A 14,596-nucleotide genomic window follows, 5' to 3' on the forward strand; every position below is an offset into this window, starting at 1 on the left:
GGAGACAGAACCATAACCCGCTTTGCCTGGTCAAATTTGGTGATGGAGATGGCAATAGGCATGCAGGGGCCAGGTGAGTGAGGGGCCCGCTGGGGGTCTTCCAAGCCGAGGTGATGTACAGGGAGAAGGGGCCGAATGGGGAGGACGTAGAGGCCGCAGCCCGCCCGTGGGCCAGGTGGCAGAGGGGCCAGAGACTGGGCGGGAGCCAGGCAGCCGCGGTGTGCGCGCCCCTCCCCGCGCTCAGCCCTCCCACTTCCTCCGCGCCGCGCACAGGGAGCCGGGCGCCCGCGAGCACAGAGACTCGAGGCTCCGCTCGCCGCCCGGACTGGACCCGACCCGACCCAGCCGCGCGCCTATGGACCTGTCCCGGGGCCTCGTGGTGGCCTGGGCGCTCAGCCTGTGGCCAGGTACGTTGTCCCCTTGTCTCCCCTTGACACTGTGAGTCCCTCCCCGCCCGCCGGAGCCTCGGGTCCCGGTGCCAGGAGCAGAAGGCGCCGCGCCTCCTGCGGTAGGACCTAGGTGCTCACGGGGGACCTGGATCCCCCGGAACTGGCTGCAGTGCAGCAGCCCCGCCAACTCCCTCCAAGGAGGGTGGTGCGCGCCCGCAACTCGGCCCTCGGACGCCCGTGGGTCTAGGGAGAGGCGGAAAGCGCCGCCGAGGGCCGGTGGCACCACCGGGGGATCCCAGGGGACCGCGCCGGGTGCTCGGGCATCCTGGAGCGCTGAAGCGCGCAGCCTGCGCCCGGAGAAGCCCAGGCTGCGCCCCTGCCTGTGCGGGGAGGGCGGAGCACCCCGAAGTTGGAGAGCCCGGCGCGCCGCCCCCAAGCTGCGGAGACTGGAGGCGCAGGGCAGCTGCTCGGAGTTCCTCTGCATGGGGGCCCAACCAAGGTCTGGGGCGTTGGGCCCATGGGCGGTGTCGCGCCTCTGTGGCCGGGATCCTGCAGTCCCCAGTCGGGGAAAAGTAATTTGAAGGACAAAGCAGCGTCTGATGAGGGGGCTGGGGCACGGACGTCCTGGGCTCTGGGGACTGGGGGACCCGGGGCTGCACGGGGAGAGGCCTAGGTAGGGGTTGGCAATGGGTGTCAGGGGCGGAGGCCGCCGCAGAGGTGCTTTCGGAGCGCAGGTGGAGACCCCCCAGTCCGCCCTCGCCCTCCGCAGCGGCCACCTCGAGAAACAAGTGCGCGGGAAAGCCCGTCATTGAAAGGGGCTCAGGCTGGTGAGAGTCGGATCTCAGAGTCACAGCTAAAAGCAATCACTGCTGCGTGAAGGGGAAAAAGTGCCAACAGGCCAGGCCATCCAGGAACCAGCTCCAGGGGACCAAGCCCACTCTGGTGCTTTTAGCAGAAGAGACAGGTTCAGGGCTGTCCCCGGGTCACCAGGCAGCCAGCCACGCGGAGAGGGATGCCTTTCCGTGAGACTGCAGGATCCGAACTCAGGAGGCTGCCTCAGAGGCTGGGGACAGCACAGGCTTTGGACTCAGACCTGGCTCCGCCACCCAGGGATGGGGAGCCCTGCGAGGTTGCTGATTTGACTTCTCCAGCAGGTTTCCCTGGGGGACAAAGGAGGCGGATTCTGAGACCACCGACCTGCCAGTGTGCTCGAGGCAGGGTAAGCAAAGCTGAGCGGCTCAGCCAGCAGCTGGTGGTGATTTGTTGTTAGGAAAGAAAGGGAATACAGGACGGTGGCAGTCAAGGACCTCCGAAGGCAGGGTTTGTGACTCAGAGCTCCCTGCGCTGGAGAAAACCACTCCTGCGCTATGTCTGGTCAGTCTGGGTTCTGGCCATGTGGGATTCATTAAGCACATCAATCAATGTGGGAACAACATCTGCTCACAAGGAGCTGGGGGCGGGGCCAGGCACACGTGCAGCCCAGGACAAAGCAAGACCAAGGGCAGCAAAACAGAAGCTCCGGGACGGGCGGAGGGCCGCTGGGGACAGTGCACGGATGCAGAAGCTCAGCGTCAGCTGGATACACTGGGGAGGCTTCCTGGAGGAGACAGAATTTAAACAGCAGAGCATATTGCGGGTGGGACTTGAAATGTGCGGAATCGCATTTTAGGGCACTACCTCCTGGGACTAGTTGTTTGGTTTTCGTTTTGTTTGCTTATTTGTTGTTTTGTCAATGCCAGGAATTAAACCCAGGGCTTTCACACCGAGCTGTTTTGCCAGGCATTATTTTATTTTATTTTGAGACAGGGTCTGATGTAGCTCAACTTTGTGACCCTCCTGCCTCAACCTCCCAGAGAGCTGGAATTACAGGCATGCCCAGTCCTCCTGGGACTAAAGAATAAAAAGAGGATTATTTTAAAACCACAAAGGTGGCCCTGGTCAGTCTGGACTCCTTAGACTGCAGTGCTATCAGAGTCGGTTAGGTCGTTCCCCTGGCACCAGGGCTGGATGTGGGGTGAGCCATGGGCAAGCCTGGTGGTCCAGGTGGGCTGGACCAGAGACTCTGAAGAGGCCAGTCAGGAGCAAGTCCTCAAAAAAGCCATTTGGAGTTCAGAGGCTCTACCCTCCTGGAATTCCTGTTGCAGACTGGACATGGGGAAGAGGCAGACAACCGTCAAGAAAGTCCCCCGTAAGAAGTGAGCAAACCCAGAGACACTGAGAGTTGGCCTTTGGGAAGAAGGTCCTGGGGTTCCACTCCCTGGGATTGCCCCAGGGTCTGCCAGTTAGGGTTCTGTGCTCCAACAAGTTGTGCCTCAGTTTCCTCTCCTGCAAAGTGGAAAAAATAATAAAATTTATAGTTACCACAGAGATGAAACAAGCAGATGCACACCCAGTGCTCAGTGAGTGCCAGGCAGATATTAAGTGCTCAGGGAGGCTGCCTGTCTTCTGTAGCAGGACACGGTCAAGGGTGCACAGTCCTGTGCCTTCGAAAGTCAAGTCCATAAGAGAAGTCTACAAAAAGTATGCTGAGATGCACCAAGGCCCCTATAAACCCACCTGGCTCTGCCCTGCTGAAGTGTGGGTCACAGAACTGCGAGATGGTTTTCGCCGTTAAGTTGTCCTGAGTGAGGGATCAGACCCCTCCTTCAGCTTGACTCTAGGGTGCCTTGTGGGTGGGTGGCCTATTGAACGGGAAAACCTCATAGGGAAAGTCACAGAGCCAGGCACCATGGATTTGTAAAGGTCCAAGTTCCGCATCCCAGCTCGGGGAGCAGGGGAGGAGGTGCTCTTTGTCCCTGTCGTGGTGACTCCGTCTGTTCTCCTTACAGAGAGGCGGTTGGCTTCTCTGCTACCAGGAGCTGAGGGGCCTTTGGAGATGGGGTGTGATCTCTCCTCCATTTACCTAGCACCTTTCATCTCTCCCTTTCCTTGGACCCCAAATCTCCTCGCCCTTCTCATCGTTTCAGCTGAGGAGCTCGGTCCCACCTTGCCCTCTGCTGGCCTCCTTCCTCTCCCATCCTCACCCCTATGCCCAAGGCAGTGCCCTCTTGCTTAGGATAAAATTATATTCCGAGCTTCCCAGGCTTGGCTCTTGCTATGTAGAAAAGCCTTCATGGGAGAGATTTAAGGAGCTTTTTTACTCCTCATGATACCCACTGTGGGGTACTAGCCTCTCACTGTGGGAGTCATAGCTTTTCGGAGTCATAGCTAATTGTTGCAGTGTAACCACAGAGAAGGGGCTGTCATGATCCCCCTAGACACTGATAGCCCTGGCTGACCCCGGGAGGGCCAGCTACAAATCACGCTTTAAAAATGCTCACATGCATTTCACTCTTATTCTTCACCAACTGACCCTTTCTCAGCCTTACACCCCTCAAATCTCAAGACTGTCCCCAAGAATCCACAGCTACTTGACTGTTAAGATACCCACCATCCATATGAAGAGTTTGCTAGAGGAGGCCAGGGTCCCGGTGGGAGCCGTCCCCAGCCCCACCATGTCAATCTCGACTGCATGTTCTCAATCGGATGCCCAAGAGTTTGTTACCAGCAAGGGGAGGAGGACAGGAGGGAGACTGGAGCTGGCCACCCGGTAAACCAGGCCTAACTGAGCCATGGGCAGTTTTCTTCCTGTGGCTTCCACACCTGAGGCCCAGATGTGTGCAGGGTCGCAGCTGGAGGGACTGTCACTCATTGCTTCACCAGACTCTGACCACACAGTAGGTCATCAGCAGGGACAAGGGCCCAGCAGCCCTGCCTGTGTTCAGACACCTGTTTGGGTGGTCTAGGAGTTCAAGTTGCTCAGCTGTAAAATGGGTCAAAGGGTGACTTCACAGTCCAAGCTAAGGTTCGTGGCTCAGAGTGTCACATGCTTGGGAAACCGCCTGGCCCCCAGGAAGCCCTCTGTTCTCAGGAACGGTCACTGCTCTCCCTGTCATTTGATCCATGCCAGGCACCGGGTCAGCACTTTCCTGTGTCTCAGGCCTTACTGTAAGACAGTGTGATGCTTTTGCAAAGGACTATCTTTCCCCTGGTAAAATGAGACAAGACACAAACAGCGCCCACTCTGTCTGTTGGCCCATGTTGTCCCCCTCCAATTTGCTGGGATGCTGATGGCTCCTCTATGCAAGATGCTGGGTGGTTGGTGAGAGGGTCCTCCCATGGTGCCTGGTGGCATGAGAGCCTCTCTCTCTCTGTCCCTTGCCCATGCTCAGGGCCAACAGGGGTGCTGCCACCTGCCCCAGAGACCCTGATGCCCGTAGCTCACCCTCATGGGCCAGGCTGGGCAGTCTCTGCTCCCCACCCACTGGCTCCCGTTCCCCTAGTCAAAACCCGCTCCAGGTCTCTGTGCGCTAATTCCTGCTGATCAGGGCTAATGAGTGCAGACAGCCGATGTGTCCTGCCCACAGGATTTGCATTTTAACTGGGCTTGTCCTCCGCTCAGAGAATAAAGGGCAGATGTTGGAATGCCTGGCACCTGGGCTGCTGCTGGCAGCGGAAACCGGTGAAGCAGGGGACCCACTAGGGTGGTCCAGCCCATCAGGCCCCTGTCTCTTCAGTGCCACGTGCCCTCCCCAGCCTGTCACTGCCAGGCAGCCTCGCCCTGTTAAGGTGGAAAGGTCCGGCCTGTGGCTTGGCGTTGCTGCTCTAAAGCGGGCAGAGGTTTTTCCACGTGGCATGTGGAGCGAGTTACACAAGCTGCTGTAGCAGGATGCTCCAGGATGCCAAATAGGGTGACACAGAGAAGGGGCTCCTGCCTCTTCCCCCACCCCTGTAGCATCACTCAGCTGATGCAGATTTCCAGGGCCGGTTTCTCCTCTAAGATCAAGGGGCTGGGCACCTGGAGGGCCTGGAAAAATCATGAAGTGGGCTAGCGGCACCCATAGGTCCCATCTGTCAGGAGAGGCTGAAGCAGGGCTGATGTGTCCATTAGATGGATGGGGAAACTGAGGCTCTTAAAGGCTTAATGATTTCCTATGATTTTTCCCAAGATCTCATGAGCACTCAAAGCCAGGTCTTCTGGCCAGGGTGAGTTCTGGTACCTAATTTGCTGTACCCAAAAAGAGAACAGAAGGAGTAAGTAATGCTTCAACCAAAGGAGTGGGCATGGGGATACTGCTGTCCTCCAAGTCCACTGGCACCACCCAGCCCACATATAGGACCCAGGGCAACACGAAGATGTGAGCCTCTGTGTCTAATAGGTATTGATAGTTTCAAGAGGGTCCCAGTATAGCCTTAAAACCAAATATGAGGCCTTTCTGATCAAGGGTCTCTGGGCCCCTGCAGGGTGACAACCACAGAGTCAGGCCTAGCGGCTTGTCTGTTTCACGAACACGTCGTGAGCCCAGGGACCTCCAGGCTCTTGGGCTTCGAGTTAGATAAGGCGCAGCCTCTGATGAGCCCTGCACCCCAGCTCCTCCTGCGCAGGCCCAGATGTAGTAGGTACTCGGTGGCAGTGTGGTGAAGGACTGACAGGACCGGGAACAGGACGGTGCTGAGGACAGCAGGGGTGTCCCGGCGTTTCCCACCTGCACCCCCAGAAGGTCCTAGCACAGCTGCAGGGGTGCGTGTGAGCAAAGGATGAGGAGAGAGGCTTTATGGTTTTGTAGGAGAGAGTGGAATTTTTGGATAAATAACTCTACCACAAGAAAAGAAGTCGTAAGAGGCTGGAGAGCTACAGATAGAAGACTCGGGTCACAGAGGTGGGAGACAGATTTTTCAAGGACTGGTCCAGCAGCAGGGAGGAGGGTAGAGAGCATGTCTGGGCGAACCCCCAGTGTTCGGTTGCAGGATGCTCGGAAGGATGTGTTTTGGGCGAGACTGCCAAGAACAAAGTAGGCTCAGGGCACTGAGAAGGAACCCAAACGCCAACCATGGCATTTGGATGTAGCAGAAGGGAGCCATTGATGGTTTTTGAGGGAGAGTGGGGACCTGTTCCGATCTGTGTTTGGAGAAGCCTTCCAAGAGGGGAAAGAGAGAGGGGGGAGAGATGTGACACAGGACAGTGGTAAGCAGGCGGGATAACAGGTCCCCTACTGCAGCAACCTCTAGGCAGCAGGGTGCCAGAGCCCACACTGAAGGCAAGGAGATGAAGAAGAGTGAATCTATGGAGCATAAAGTCTAAGAGTGCTGGGTAACCGCAGGAGGATGGGGACCCACGGGGGCCCAGGAGGCGTGAGGGCCGGGCAGCTCCAGGAGGGGAGGCTGCGTCGGGGGGGGGGGGCATGCTGACTTGGCAGAGCAGGCTGGAGCTGATGGAAGTGGCCCTGGGCAGCCTGCATGCCGGCCAGGAGCTTGGAGGCCAGTGGCATTTGGAACATTTTGACCGGAATTGTCCGAGGGACAGGGTGAATGCGAGTACCCCACGACACAGAGCCTGTGTCCCCACATCCCGTCCCGGGCCGGTGGTGACTCATGGTCCCCAAGTTAAAGAGCCTCAGGCTTGGGGTTTGAAAGCCTCTCAGAGCAGAAGCAAGCCTGGAGAGACCCGGGCCAGACCACAAGCCAAGCGTCAGCTGTGGAATGTGCTTACTGCAGCCGCACAGCCGGCCGCAGCCAGAAAGCAGCAGAACTGTCACTGAGATGGTCCTCTGGTCCTGCCACCGTCTTCCGTGTGGATCCGCCCACCCCTGCACCCTAGGCAACTCCCACAGCATCCTTGTCCCAAAGGCGGTGGTCCCAGCCCATCTCTGCTCAGGACACCAGGCCAGCAAGAGGACTTTGGTCCTTTGCAGTTGATCCTCCTTCCTCTGTCAGTCACTTCCTTCTGGTTGTCCTCCAGCGTCCCCTCCCGCAGAGGCCTCAGGTGCCACCTCCTTGCATGCTGCCACATGGGTATCTTCCCTCGGCCCTCCTGCCTCTGCCTCTCCAGGACATCTAACATCACCCAGCATTGTGGCCTACCTTATTCATGCATGCCGCCTGTGTCTGGTCCCCCGAATGCCATCCTCAGAGAGCAAGAGCTTTTGTGTTGCACTTCCGAGTAGCCTCACACCAGTGCCTGGCCGGAGGAGGCCAGCGATGAATAGTTGTAAGGGAATCAGTACAAATCTCCCCATAAGCCAGTACCGGTTCCCAGAAACCCCATTAACCAATGAGTCACCCCCAAGGTAACCCAGGACATTCGCCCTGATCCGCAGCCCCAACCCTTTTGTTATTTTTATTTTGGGGTTCTCTGAGTAAGTCACTAAATTGCTTAAATTGGGCCCAGAGGGCGGCGATACAGGCCCAAATGAGGACATTCTCATGAACAAAGAAGAGCTTTGGAAGGGGCTGAGTGGCTGGACAGCTGGCGGCCAGGCAGGCTCTCTGGGCCTCTGCAGCCTGATGCTCCACACTGTGACTCAGACTCAGGAAAGGTATTGCCCTTGCCCAATAGAAAAGGATCTACCATAGTACTCAACAGGCAAGAGGGCTGGAGCTGAACCTTAAAATGCCTTGTTTCCCACAAAAAGGTGGTGATTCAGACACCAACCACACATTAGAGAAAGCAGCCATGTCATTAGTACCCAGGATGGCGCAGGAGTGCTCAGAGAGGATGGTGGGGCTGAGCACAGACCAATCCCCAGGAGCCCACAGTTTGCATCTTCCTTGATATCCCAGGAGTTGACATAAGACCCATTTTACAGGTGGAAAGACTGAGTCTCTGTCCAACACAGTCTGTTAGGCATGTACTGACACAGGGTTCCAGCCTCTGCCCTGATACATGTTTTGAATGTGACCTTGGGCAGGTCATTTCCTCTTTTTAGAATGTGTAATGGAAACTGTACCTTGTGGGGTCAGTGTGAAAATTATAAATACAAACAAAATGCCTGTCAACAGCTTCAGAAATGTCACTAGCAGTGGTGATGCCTGCTGACCTAGAAGTTAAGCTATGTGGTCAAAATCACCAGGATAACAGAGTCCTAGCCTGGGTTCTCCAGACTCCAGAGACTGATTTTGCCAATTGAGAAAGCCAGAGAAAGGATACGTAGCTCACTGACAGATTCACGAGTCAGGTTTTGTCCTCAGTGCCACAAAAAATATTTTGTGCTCAAACTTAGCCAAAAGGCCAAGAAGCGATTACACAAAAAATATTTTGAAAGCCAGCACCAGAACCCAAACCCGGGTTTGCTAAAAGTCACAATCTTGCTTGCTTGTTCATGGAACACAAGCTTTGGGTTTGGCTCGACCTTGATTACTTTCACTTAAGGGTTTTTTAAAAATTGACTTAAAGCACAGTCCGGTGGCCTACACCTGTAATCCCAGCATTTAGGGAGGCCAAGGCAGAAGGATTACAAATTCAAGGCCAGTTTGGGGAACTTAGATCTTGTCTCAAAATTCTTTTTTTAAGAAGGTCTTTTTAGCCTACCATGAAAGCCACTTGTTTTTGAGGATTTAATGCGATGAACATTTTTTTTTTACCTAAATGTTTGGTTCTTTGGAAGAGAGAACAAAGGAATATTACTAACAAGACTTCCTGCTAGTTCAACTGAGGACATACAGGATGATTTAAAATACACTTTTCTGAGTATTGAATGAAAGTAATGCGTGGTTAAAACAAAAGCACTTAGAAAATATTGGTTGATTCTTCAACATAAGTTTTCAAAGGACTGGGGACATTGTAGAGCACCCCAAGTTTCCTCCTCAGGACCATACAAAAAAACTGACTTTAAATAAACTCTACCTTTTTCTTTAACCACATACTAGGTAATAATTGCTGGGAGGGAAAGATCTAGGTTTCTGATTTGCTTATAGATTTTTAAGTACCCATTATATACACAAATAATCAAGCTCTAATGTTCACTGTGGCCCCACCAGGACTCCTCACCCTCTGTGTCCTTGGGGACACTGAATCCCTGTGTGTGGCTCTCAGGAATAACAAATCCCTCCAGCCCCTGCTCACCCAGAACTGAAGTGCCATGGGGTCAGGTTGGATAGGGGACCATTTTATGGGATGGACCTGGCCCCCCAGCAATGCTCTCTGTCCTTGCAAGCTTAGCAATCAAAGTCCCCTCGAAGCCAGCCGCCCTCTTGGGACGCACTGGTGAGAGTCAGGACACAATGGCAGATGTCCAGCCATCCAGAGTGGCCATTTTCTCTTGGACTTAGCCCACTCCAGAGTATAGCCCAGGAGCAATTTCCCAGCACCAAGAAGCAGGTCCCTTGTTCCCTGTGCTCTCTGGGTTGACAGACCTGGTCTCCATTGCTGGGGTGGGGGGAGCTTCCAAGACCCCTATGCGTGAAGAAGATTTTTATGTCGAATAAGAGGAGTCCACATCAGCCTGTGAGGAAAGAGGAAATCCCCAGGCCCTCCTTAACAACCGTGTGCAGCAAGTGGGTGCGGGAGCAGGGAGGGGTGGACCTGCTGCGTTATCAGCCTGCTGGCAACCCCAGAAAGGCCGCCTCTTCTGGGAAGCAAAAAGAGCCATCCAGTTTCCTTGGGCTTCTCTGTCTCATCGGCAGCACCCCCACTCCATGAGGTCCCCGGGTTAACCCGGGCTCTGCGCAGTTTCTTCTGTCTCTCCCCTGGTGCAACACAGCTCCATCTTGTGCCACCTCCTCTACTCACCTGGCTCTGCTCCGCCTCCCTGGCAGGAAGACAACTGCAAATGAATTCACACAGTGGAGCTCTTGGCTGGCAGAACAATGGACTTACTCCCTACCTCATTCCTAGTGATTATTCTTTATCAATCGCTTGAGAGAGGCCATAACTTAATACAACTCGACCCATCTAGGCCAACCATGAATATCTCAAAGCTTCCATTCAGCCACCTCTAAAATAAACATTTGGCCTTTGTGTTCTAAAAGCCCCAGAGAGCTACACTTTGTACTTCCATGAATATTTCTCAAGCCAGAATTTTGAAGATAAGCCGATGTCCGTGAGAGAGAAGTTGACAGCACGGACTCTATTTCTAAACAAGTTGCTCTGGTGCAGGCATGGACACAGGGCCTGCTTGGCCTTCGCTCATCCATGGGGGGTCTGAGAGGCCCAGTACTGAGTGACTACCTCAGAGGGCCCTTCACGGGTCTGAACACCCCAGATGTCCTTCGAGCAACAGGGAGCTTACCACCTCAAAAGCTGCTCGTTTGTTTTCTTAACAATGACAAGAGCTTCTCGAGCCTAAAGGACCTAACAGTGGCAGTGGATGACTGAGATTGCTTTGCAACTGTGAAACACTGACCTTAACCGAAAACCAAAGGGCCGCTGGGTGACTTCAGGAAAGCAGCACCTATCACATCCCAGTGCCTCCCCCCCCCCACAAGCCTAGCAGATGATGGGTCCCTGCCGGTGCCCCGCAGCCAGAGGACCTTTCAGATGGGCAAGGCAAGCCCTGCAGGCGTGGAAGGGAAGGGTTCCCACAGTGCCTTTTTTAGTTTAGGTTCAAAGAGCATGAGCAGACTGACCCTGCAGTTCTCTGGGGCCTCATTACCCTGCTTCCTCTCCTCCCAGGGAAAGCCCTGCCACAAATTGCATATCTTTGTTCTTGTCTCGCTCTGAATTTGCTCAAACACTCCCTGGGTTAGGGCTAATCCTGGATGCACAGGGCTCTTGATCTGTACACCCAAGACAAGCAGGATACAAGCTTAGGAGCCTAGAAAACCAAAACCAAACTGAGGGCTTCAAGCTAGTTAGTATGTTAACGGTTCCAGTCCAACTCCTCTTGAAATGGCGTGTGGCCAAGATGAGCATGGGCAGGACTGCCACGTACAGCCGTGCACTGCGAAACTTAGCAGTTTCTTTTTCACAAATACTATTGGTCATTTATTGTGTGCATTTATTAGGTGGAAACTTTGGAAGTTCACACCCAAAGAAATATAGCGTGGACCCTCAAGGGGGAGGCGCGTAGTGGGCTTTGGAGCTGGTATTTTCATGGGGTCTTGGACGTCGCCGTGATGGGTGATGGAGGAGGTGCACTGTCGCCTTCTGTCACTCATCTTGCTGCTGGGTCAGGAAGGAAGCCCTTTGCACACGTCTGAAGTTAAGTTCCACTAACCTACTAATGTTGCTGCTTCCTTGCTGGCGAAGAAGCACAGTCTATGGGTGAAAAGAGAGGTCTATTTACAGGCAAAAAGGGCCAAATTGCAGGTCAGAGGGAATTGTCCTGGCTTACTGTGCTTGGGAGAAGAGAAATACAAAATTGAAACTGGGCTTGAGTAACTTTTGTGTCCTGAGGCCGTTTTTCTTAAAAGAACAATTTCTAAATTCCAGATTCCTTTGTCTCCTTTTTACCTAGCTCTCTTGTTTTCTATCCTACCACCAAGGCAGAGAAGAAGGCAGGCCCTGGTGGGCCCTGGGGAAGTCTGGGATCTACTCTGCAGGCAGTGGGGCCTGAAGGGAGTTTCAAGCAGAAAGTTCAAAGATCCGACTGGTGATTTTTTTAAAGGTTATTTTGGCTGCCTTGAGCATACTTGGATCTGAGCAAAATTAGAACCAAAGGACCAGCTAGGAGATTTGCAAAGTCCAGGCACCAGACAATGGCGAATGCATGATCTGAGCAATAGGAAGGAGGTGGCTGAGCAGACACACTTGAGAGAAGCTGGGGGAGGACCTGCAGGTGCATAAGGGGAGGTAAAAAAGCCAGGAGGGACTTCTGGCTTTAGGCTCGGGCCATCAGGGAGGAGGGAAGGCCGCTTCCGGGCTGGGGAGCCCTGGAGAGAAACTGGAAGAGAAAACCAAGGGTTCCTTGCTGGTTGTGCGAAGTACAGAATGCTACAGGACACGCAAATGACAACGACATCAGGCAGCTGGACGTTGATAGTGGGGCTCAGGGGGCTGGGCCGGGTGTGATGCGGGGCTTTCGCAGGAGTCTGGCGCGCATGCGCACACGGCTGGAGGGTGTGTGAGTTGGTTAAGACTTTAGTATCCTTTAAGTGAACTCCCAGCACAGAGACCCGTGACATCAGCTCTGGTGTTCTCATGTGTTCCACAGCAGCCCTGGGAAGCGGCAGGAACTCCACTTTGCTCAATTTCCCCACTTAAAGAAAAGGGTCCGTGATATAAGCCAGAAGTTCCTGGGAATCGGCGACTAGCTTCCTGGGAGACTTGGTCCCTGAGCCCTGCAGGACACTAGGTGCCCCTCCAGGGCTGGGGGGAAACTGTGTTAATTACAGCCAATTTCAGTGTGCGGCTTGCTGCTTCCAATCTCGGGGCCAGTTTTCCATGAACCCCACATCTGCTAAGCAGCACGTTGGCAGACGCCTGCCCTGCGAGGACACCTTGGCTCTGGCTGGTGCTCAGCCCCTCCCTCTGCCTCTTCTCTGGCTGCTTCCATGAGTGACTCTGGTTCAGCCTGCCTGTCACCTGCCCTACTGGAAGGTATGAGTCACCTGCTGAGTCCCAGTGACAATGCCCTCTCTGCCCCTGCGTGTCTCTTTGTGAATTAGAGAATTCTCCTAATGCTCCAGAGTTCTCCAGGGTTACAGAGATAATACCAGCCAACAGCAGCTTATCTTGCACTGAATGTGCCACCGGGGAATGGGACAGGGACAAGTGGGTTTTGTTGAACCTACAACACACATCTCAGGCACTATGGCCTCCTCCTATCCCAGGACCCCCTCAAAGCCGTCAGAGTCCCCCAACTCTGGGCCAAGCTAGGAATCTGTGGTGTCTTACAGAAAGGAGCTTTCTGATTGCTGGCATGTCGCATCATCTGCATGTTTATCTTCCCAGAGGCCATGCTAGTGCAGACAGATCGGTGACCATTCCTCCTGGGAAAGGCAGATATTGGTGGCTGCAGCCTCCAGTGAAACCATCCTCACTTCCATCCAACTGCTGGCTCAACCCGAGCTGCACACTGCCAGGGAGCAGGGTGGGTTCATATGGGGACCTGATGTTTCCCCAATGAGGTCATTTCCTAGAGGCTTCTCTGGGGAATCGAGGGCTGTACTCATACCGTGGGGAAAGATAAGCCCTTTCAGCCCTGTGCTGGTATTCAACTCCTTCTCATCCCTGATGGCCGGCCACAAAGGTGCCCTCTGTCCCTTACATCTGTGCCCTTCCTCTCTGCACAGCTTCCCACCTTGCACTCACAAACATGCATGCATGCACACACATGGAAACACATACACGTGAGTGCACCCATACAAACATATGCACATACATATACAAACACACACATGTACATGCAAACACACATGCATGTACATACATACAAACACATATATGTAGAGCCACATCCATGCACGCACATACAAATGCCCATACACACACATGCCAGGCTCCCTAAGTGAGTATTGCTCTGACCTGTGCCAGGGCTAGAGATTCCCAGTACAAGCCTGCCCAGCAACAAGAGGCTGAGCAAGGACAGTGGCTGGCTGGTGGTAACAGAGGCTGGAGACCTGGAAAGTAAAGTGTGCTCCAAAATCTTTCCTTCAGAAAGGCAGTGGGCCTGCCCAGGGGCTCATCCCTCTCCTGTGAAGACCCAAGAGCAGGCAGGTTGCCTCTGAAGTCCAGGAGGGCGTCCAGGCCGTGTGGCAAGGAATGACTTGATATCAACCACCCCTACTTCTGTCAGAGCCTCAGATGCAAACAGCAGGATCAACAGGGCTGCATCATTGCAACTGCAGGGTGCAGGTTAATTCCAGAAGGGCCTGAAAAATGAGGGACACTTATGTTGATCCCACGTGCTGTAGGCTGGAAACCAGGCTCTGAGGGTGACCTGCAGGAGGAAGCCAGCTGCCTGTGCTGGGTGAGGCGTGCCCCCCCCCCAGGATTGTCTACTTGCTCCTCCCTTCAGAGGGAGATAGATTTGGAAGCACATCCAGAGGAGGAGCAGCACATAGGCTGTGACCTTTTTAGACCATCTGGGACACTGAGGCCCAGAGAGAGGGGTACTTTGTTCAAGGTCACACAACCAGGAAGGGGCACAACCCAGCGGAGAAACCATGTTTCCTGATAAGCAGCTTAATTCTTTCCAGAGCAGGCCCGTCTCCCAGGAGGTGGGCATTACGTTTACAGCCCCTTCTGTGAGTCCACCTGTGGTGAAGTCCCAGGTCCACCATTGGCCTTCATCATCCATCCCTCTTGCCCCACCTCTCCTAGGCCTGCCACTCCTAGCAGATTCCGGGGGAGAGAATCCTCATTCCAAGGCTGCACATTCATCTTCTCCAAGAGTCGGTGCACACAGCCTGGTATCTGTGAGTTTTGAATTTCTGCAGCAGTCCCTCTCTGGGACTAGGCTGGGCTTTCTATGGAAAAGTGACCACATTGCCTGGACACCCTCCCTGGT

General features: G+C 54.3%; 1 protein-coding gene across 3 annotated transcripts in view; it reads left to right on the forward strand.

Moving 5' to 3' along the window:
• The first annotated feature begins 258 nt into the window (after nt 1-258).
• Itga11 (integrin subunit alpha 11) overlaps nt 259-14,596 on the forward strand; it is a 95,654-nt gene continuing 81,316 nt past the window's right edge. For all 3 annotated transcript variants that reach the window (XM_013144020.2, XM_023561683.2, XM_013144022.2), the window contains exon 1: nt 259-407. In XM_013144020.2, the coding sequence (XP_012999474.1) occupies nt 356-407 (52 nt within the window). In that variant the 5' untranslated portion in view covers nt 259-355. The remainder of the gene's footprint in view (nt 408-14,596) is intronic.

Source organism: Cavia porcellus, unplaced genomic scaffold, assembly GCF_034190915.1.
Source record: "Cavia porcellus strain 051 isolate PalLab524CR breed Dunkin Hartley unplaced genomic scaffold, mCavPor4.1 scaffold_10, whole genome shotgun sequence".
Lineage (NCBI taxonomy): Eukaryota > Metazoa > Chordata > Mammalia > Rodentia > Caviidae > Cavia > Cavia porcellus.